This window comes from Phyllostomus hastatus, unplaced genomic scaffold (assembly GCF_019186645.2).
Source record: "Phyllostomus hastatus isolate PE091 unplaced genomic scaffold, TTU_PhHast_1.1 phas_scaffold_216, whole genome shotgun sequence".
Taxonomy (NCBI): Eukaryota; Metazoa; Chordata; class Mammalia; order Chiroptera; family Phyllostomidae; genus Phyllostomus; species Phyllostomus hastatus.
Window position 1 is genome coordinate 20,377,179 of NW_025334018.1, and position 7,774 is coordinate 20,384,952.

The 7,774-nt window shown below is 54.0% G+C and overlaps 1 protein-coding gene across 1 annotated transcript in view; it reads left to right on the forward strand.

The window, feature by feature from the left end:
- EXTL2 (exostosin like glycosyltransferase 2) overlaps window positions 1-6,903 on the forward strand; it is a 57,335-nt gene extending 50,432 nt beyond the window's left edge. The window contains exon 5 of the mRNA XM_045816678.1: window positions 5,098-6,903. Coding sequence (XP_045672634.1) covers window positions 5,098-5,166 — 69 coding nt within the window. The 3' untranslated portion in view covers window positions 5,167-6,903. The remainder of the gene's footprint in view (window positions 1-5,097) is intronic.
- Window positions 6,904-7,774: the final 871 nt, after the last annotated feature.

The following is a 7,774-nucleotide window of genomic DNA, read 5'->3' on the forward strand; positions in this document are numbered from 1 at the left end:
GGGCACACACTCGGGGGGCTCAGGGAGGACCCGTTTCCCGGCTGTTTCTAGCTTCCGGGGGCTCCCGCAGAAGCCTGGGCTTGTGGCCCCTTCCTCCGCCTTCCAGGGGGTCTCGCTTGACCCCTGTGTCCGCTGTCTCATCTCCTTTTCCGGCTCTGTCCCTCCTGTCCCCCTCTTGTAAGGACCCTTGTGGTTAGACTGACCCACTTCAGCCACCCAGCAGAATCTCACCAACTCGGGACCCTTCATCACGCCCTTTACCACGTGCGGTGACACTCACGGCCTCCAGGAATCAAGACGAGGACACCTGGGGGAGAGGGGGTCATTATCCAGCCTGCCACCCAAACCCCCGCGCTGAGCTCCTCTTTGCAAGACGGCCAGTTCCAGGCACACGGTCAGTTCCAGGCACACACACACCAGCTAGACTCTCGGGACTGGCTGCAGCTCCCTGCCTCTCTCTCTGCCTGCTCGGTGCACCGCCACCCTTTCGGGGTCAGGCTGGGTCTGCTCGGGCAGCTTGAGTTCCTTCTTTTACTCTCACTAGGATGGGTCACCCTGAAGCACTCATTTTGCTTAAAAAAAAAAAAACTTTTTTTTTTTTTGCTTTCCCATCGTTCTTCTTGCTGCACTTTTACCTCTTTGTTTCCAAGTTTCCCAATTCAAGAAGTCCAAGGACACATTAAGATCAAGCACGTGCTGTGCTTGGGGTCCAGAGCAGTTTCCTCAAGAATTTGCTCGTGACGGCAGACGGCCCGTTCAAACACAGCGACCCACGTGTTCCTTTTAAAAAAGTCAGCTGCAGCGGGGCAGTGCTGACGAACCGGCCGGGTGTCCACCGTACGCAATCCGGACCCTCCTGTCCTTCAGACAAACACGCAGCAAGAACGTCTCTGGACCGTATCATCAGCTCTTTGTTCTTCCCATAATAAACTGAAGACCAAAGATACATTTCTTTTATAAGATTACTTCCGTCTGTCCTTCAAGAACATCTGAGCCTGTGGAAGTCTACCCCACGTGTGTGAACTAAGGCCTGTGCAGCGTGGAGAATAACAGTGTGGCGTGTGGAAACAGACACAGGGTGGTCAGCTGCGGGTCCGTCTGTCCCTGGCCTTGCGAGGATGACTGCGCCATCCTAGCTGAGCTTTCCCATCGGCCCGATGACAGCACTGGGCTGGGCTGGGACGGGGGTCAGCGGAATAATCTGTGCAGAGCACTTCATCCGGGACAGAGAGAGAGAAAGTTCTCGGTACGTATTAACTCTCGGTTCTTTTTGTCACGTCCCATTAAACAAGCGCCGGATGCATCACAGAGACTCGCCCCCCACCCTTCAGTCCATCTGAAAACAGAGACACCGTGAGGCCCCGGGACTACTGCGACAGAAAACTCACGTCCCAGGGCCTCCCTCCGCCTGCGCTGGTAACTCGTGTTGCCCCAGCCTGTTCTGTTGACGAACAAGGAACATGCTGGCCTGTGCGGTCCTTCTTCTAGACCCCGAGGACGTCGCCTGCCTTCCGGAGGGAGCAGGAGAGAGAGAGTTCCGGCCCTCCCCCAGGATTTCTGTGACTCTCAGCCACGTCCCTCCTGGTGCAGCTGTGGAACCACGTGTTAAGGGCTCCCAAAGTCTCCTACTCGGTGTGGAGAGCCTGGTAGAGCAGGACGCCCTTAGTCGCCCTCACCCACCCTGGGGGAGCCGGGGCCCCTCTGCCCGGCCACACCAAGGGCCCGCACCGGGGTGAGTGAGCAAGGGGGACGGACCTGCAGGAGACAGACAGCAGGATAACTGAACGAGGTCGGAGACTCGGACCAAACCCCAGAGCCGCTTGGCTGAACATTTCAGAGCAAGTCAGATGAATGAGTCAGTCCAGTCGCCGACATGCAGTAATTTAAAAATAATGGCATGCTGAAGTGTTCGGTTCCCGCAGAGGTCAGCCGTGCCAGACGGGACAAGCGTGAGCGCCTGGTTCTGGAGGCTTCGCGTCAACACTGGCAGGAGGCACCGGTGCTCGGCCGGACAGCTGGGCCGCGAGGCCACAACCCCCTGCCTCACTGCGGTGCGGCATCTCGGGGCACTGGGTCACGGCGAACTTTGCTCTTCCCGACCCTGCGCCTCGGCGGGGTGTGCAGTGACAGAGCGCAGCTGCCACCTTCTCTGCCCCAGGCTGCGCTGGGGAATGCCAGAGGTGGCCCCGTGCTGAAAGGCCGTCCGGGCGCCTCCCCCTCCTTTTTATCCCTCCAGAGCAAACAGCCAAGGGCTCAGAAAGACAGAGCGGCCCCCTCACCCCGCGGCAGCTGGGTCTCGAAGCCCCAGATGTTTATTTATAGCCCTTTGAGATTTCCCTAGTGTGGCGGTCAGGTAGGGTGCTATTTTTACCTGGTTGCTGTTTGAAGATATGCTTGCCAAGGTTAACACACTAGAAAGTAACTTTTCTGACTTTAATCGCATTACATGCAAATTTGGGGGCTAGAGAACGGCGCAAGGAAGGGTGTAAGAACACCCATCGCACCGCCATGATGTCAGCACCTGGCTTCCTCTCCTCTCTGTGTCCGTACAGGCGCACAGACACAACCTTCAGATTTTTATGATGCCTTCAAACTTTGTATGCAAAGTTTATTCTGCTTGTATTCCTCTATATTTTATCATTTTATTAGAGGAACATAAGCACTTCCTCGTGTCAAAAAATATTTTTTGAGAACGTTATTTTTCTAAACAATATTTTTTTGCAAATGTTATTTTGGTCACTAAATAATGTCCTGTTTCACCCCCACACGGCCCGAGAAAAGTGATTCTCCCCCTTCTCACTGATGCGGCCAGAAGGTGCTCAGATTTGATAACACGATTCTAGGGCCCACCAAAGGCAGGACGCTGGGAAGGCCACCTCGGGAACAGTCGGAGGGTGGGGGGTCGAGACAGAAAACCCTAGGCACTCGGACAGCGGCACCGTCCGTCAGAGCCGCCCTGAGCCCGTTAGTCCCATCCAGGGACTCGAGCACCTCCCGGACCCAACGGCCGCGTCCAGGGCCTCCTGCGCTTTGTCACAGCGAACTCGGCTCTGTCCCACGGCCCGTGTTCCTGCCCAATGGGCCGGTTTGCTCTTCTGCACACAGAACTCGGGGGCCTTGGTTCCCTCCGCTGCGTGCTCACCCTGTCCTTCCACTCCCGGTGTCCCCGGCCTTCCCGCGACTGGTCCGCGTCTCGTCCAGACGTTCCCGGCACGCCGCCAGCAGCACCTCCTCTGTGGAGCTTCTCGGCACCCCCGCCCAGACTCACTTGTATGATTCTTCTGAAGTGCTCCCCCCAGAACATTTGACCCCAGGCAGAGAGTGGCAGGGACATTTGTGTGTAGTATCCTGCCATTTCTCTCTCTTTCTGGGCTCCTCCCTCAGCCCCAGAACAACTTCTTCTCCATCCGTGTGCCACAGGCTCATCCAGCCTCCTCTGCCTTCTCCTGCTACTGCTTACACACCAGATCGCTACCCTGACGCTATGGTAGGGGCGCGTGGGGGGTGCAGGAAAGTGCTTTACTTTCTCTCCCTAGTCTGCCTCCTAAAACCATGGCCACCCCATGGGTCCGAATGAGCCCGGCTTGAAATTGAAAACAGAGGGCAAGTCTTTCTTTCTCGCCTGGGTTCTCTCTGTCTCCACAGACAACAGATGGGCACGTGGGGGAGGCCTGGGACCCGCCGGACTTGGTGAGAAGATCGTTGCTGACTCCGGTAGGAGCAGGCTCAGAAGCTGGGCAGGGGTTTCCGCACAGGGATGCAGAAGTGGTGAGGTCTGTGGTCATCTCTTCTAGAGTCTTGCTGCGGAAAGACACATGAAATGGGGCTGGAACTGGTAGGGAGTGCAGGATGGAGAAACAATTGTGTTTGATTTGTTCCCCAGGATGGAAGAGATTAGACTCTTGTAAAAGCTGGTAGAGATCGGAGGCTGGAGGCAGGAAAAAGTGTTTGAATGGTAGACCGAGGTTCCAGGAAAGGCCAAGAGACGGTTGCAGAGCAGAGAAATCCTCCCTGAAATTCAAGTCCCAGGCAACGCTCTGGGGAGAGCTGCCAGGGCACGGCGCGGCCGGAGGGTAGCGGCCAGAGGGTAGCTGGCGTGTGACATCCAGAGTCAGCTGGGAAGTCACCAGGCTGCTTAAGGAAGAGGAACTCCAACCAAGAAGGAGAAGCGGGCACTTGTGAGGTCGCCACAGGGGGACATGAACTTGTCTGTGCGGTGTCCCACGTGCGAGCAGAGTGCTTTTCACGGCGATGCACACGTGCCCACAGATCTCGGCACGACGACGACAGACCCTCCCATAGACAGCCGCTCCGGGAGTCCGCTGCTGCTTCTCAGGGGAGCCTGGTGCGGGCGCTCCCGGATTGCTGCACATCGCACGGGGCCTCGGGCCGGAGGAACAGTGTCTGTTTTCATCCCACGGGTAACCCCTCCGTTCAATGCCGCTGCGGTACTCGGCCTGAGAGCATTCACTGGCCAGGCAACGGGATGAATTTTAATCGCATGCAAGTCGGATTAGAGAACGTCAGCAGGGACATCCTTAATTACACCTGTGACGCTCAAGACCCTTCTCCACGGACTGAACCCTTCCCTGGAGCAGGTTCGGTGAAGTTCTTCCCAGTGCACAGTTTCCCATGGGGCTGACGGACCGTGCTCCCTGTGCCCCTCCAAGTCAGTGTGGTCTCACTCTTTTTTACGGGATGCACTGGGGTGGCGTTGGTTAGTAACACTGTGTAGGTTTCAGGGGTACAGTTCTACAACACCTCGCCTGTACACTGTAGTGTGTGCTCCCCACCCCAAGTCAACTCTCCCTCCATCACCATTCACCGCCCTCCACCCCCCTCCACCGCCCCCACCCCCTTCCTCTCTAGCAGTCACCACAGGGGTCTCCTTGTTGTTGTTGCTTAACCCCTTCACCTTTGTCGCCCAGCGCCCACCCCTCCCCCGTGCCCTCTGACAGCTGTCAGCCTGTTCTAAGTGTCCATGCGTCTGTTTCTGTTTTGTTCGTTAGTTTATTTTGTTATTATTTTTTTTCCAAGATGGAAAGTTGCTTTTTCAATCACCGGATCAACTCTTATTTTTTTTTCCTGCTTCACAAGGCCTTCAAGAGTCCCTCGGATGAACAAAGAACACGGCGAACAAAGAAAACAATGGCGTTCTGTTTCTAACAGCATTGTCCTTCGCTGCCAGCCCCGACACTGGATTCCATTTGGCTCAGGAACTCTTCTCAAGCAAGCTCCTGACTAGTCTCTTTGGAGAGAAACCATGTGCTCCAACAGCAGCAGAATCCAGCCACATCACTGTGAAGAAGTGAAATGTTCACTGGTAACGTTCCTTGCTCGTGGCTGAAATCAAAGGCATCTCAGGAGACATCAGCCCCGTCCCTGTCCTCTCTGCAGGGGAGCGTGGCTGTTAAGAAACTCTTGCAGAAACTACTTCACAGTATTAGAATTAACGTAAATGTTTGATTTGGTTCTCCAGCTCTGTTCAAGTGGATGAGCAAGGGATAAAAAAGAGAAGGCTCCTAGCCCTTCACTGGGCTGAACACAAGGAGAGAGCCTGTAGAACAAGTGTAAGAGAATGACCTCAGGCACGTGTACACTTTCAAAGGCCACGGTGCCCGAGAGCGGGCAGGGGCCGCGCTGTTTGCTGGGAGAAGCTGCCGTTTAGGGTCAAGGAAACGGAAGCTCTGGTGCATGGAGCGACTGAGCCCAACTGCCACTTTCCCCTGTGCTTTAGTGGGCACTTCAGTCGGAATAAATGTTTTCCCCGAATCTGTCATTAGTCTAGCAGAAGAGTCATTTCTGGGGTTCAGTAAGGAAAGTGGATGAAGAAGGAGGAGAAGAAGGAGAAGGAGACTTATTTTCTGTGTTAGGCCATTATTTGAGTCTGCATTCATTCATCCAGAAGTTTGGGAAGGGCAGGTGCGGCTTTCCTTTCTTTGTAAACAGTCTTGAGTTCTATCTGACACTTTCCCAGCCTCATTCACCCAGAGTAGGAGAGATCGTGGCGGGGGTTGTAACAGGTGGACTGTCACGACTGTCTTCAGCCTGTTCACGAGCGGTGGCGTGCGGCCACCGTCTCGGAGAGGGAGACAGCAAACCCGCCAGTCTCGTAAACACAGCGAGTGCGCCAGCAGCTGAGAGTGGGTACTTACCCAATGTCTGCGGCAGGGCTGGGGCCCATTTCTAAGAAACTGATACGAGGAAGTCTATTCCGAGAGAAATGGAAGTTCACTCGCATCCTGAAAGTGCTGCTCATGAAACTCCCCAAGTCAACCGTGTGTTTCCTCCCCGCTGGGACAGCCGGCGAGTGAACGAGTGAGTTTGCAGATTTATAGACAACACGAAGGGTGTCCACTCGAGGGGCGCCCTCACCGGGACACCCGACGGCCAGAGATCGTCCAGCACCAGCCAGGCCCGCATCCGGGACCAGCAGGGTCAGGTAACACATCCCTTCTTCCTGAACACCTGGCCCCTGCGGCCGGAGCACGGCTTGCTCATCTTCCCTTGCCCATCCTCCATCTCTGCTCCTCCCTCTAAAGGTTCTCGGAACTAAGATCAGGAAGAGGAGGGGGACCTGCCTGTCTCCAGGGAGGGATGACCCACCATTTCAGACCCCACACCGTCACAGAACTCCTGGAGGCAGAGAGTCCAGCTCTCGTTTCTGAAAGGACTTTCCCGTTACCCCAGGACCGATGACACGTGGGGGTGGGATGGGCGAGGTCACCTGTTCCTCTGCCTCTCTTCCCAGGGCACACGCCCCGTGCCCTCCTTCTCTCTCGACCTGTGGTTTTCAAGAACCTTCTTTTTTAAGCCCTGGCTGGCGTAGCTCAGTGGATTGAGCTTGAGCTGCAAACCAAAGTGTCGCAGGTTCAATTCCCAGTCAGGGCACATGCCTGGGTTGCAGGCCATGACCCCCAACAACCACACATTGATATCTCTCTCTCTCTCTCCATCTCCCTCCCTTCTCTCTCTAAAAATAAATAAATAAAATCTTTTAAAAAAAAGACTCTTCTTTTTTAATGTACATTTTACTAACATGACCCCCGCCCGGATCAAACAACAGGACAAAAATAGAAACCCTAAACCGTGCTAGTGTGTGCCATCCCGGCCCCAGTGCACCGCCGCCCCAGAAGTGACCTACTATCCGGATTTTAACACCAGACCTGTGTGTGTGTGTGTGTGTGTGTGTGTGCGTGCATGCTTCGAGCTATATAGAAATGAAATCATATAGTATGTTCTTTTTTGTAAACAGCTTTTTTAATTTCAGTCAGTGTTAGCCAGGACCATGTAAAATAATGGTTATAGAAGCATTGCTCATAACAGAAAAAAATACCTGGATATTCTATTCATCAACAGTAGAATAGATAAATAAATTGTGGCAAAATCTTTTAATACTATACTGTAATATAGAGTAATAAATACTATAAACTGATAAAAAAATGAAGGACCTATGGCTATGTACAACAACATGGGTGAATTATGCAAAAACATACTTACGACTGAAAGAATAAAGTCAAAGGCAAATTTACTATTTGATTATGTTTCTATAAAGTTCAAAACCTGGCAAAACTGAATAATGCTGTACTTGGAACTACCCATGTAGGTATAAACTCCCCACAGAGAGCAAGGCAGCGGAGAATGCGCGGTTCTGGATTGGTTACTGCTGAGAGCGCCGTGACGGGCAGGGGCGTGTGAAGGCTCTCAGGGGCACCAGTGCTCTGGCTTTCGGTCCTAGTGGTTTGTACCTGGCGACCTCCCATTGCCTTTTAAC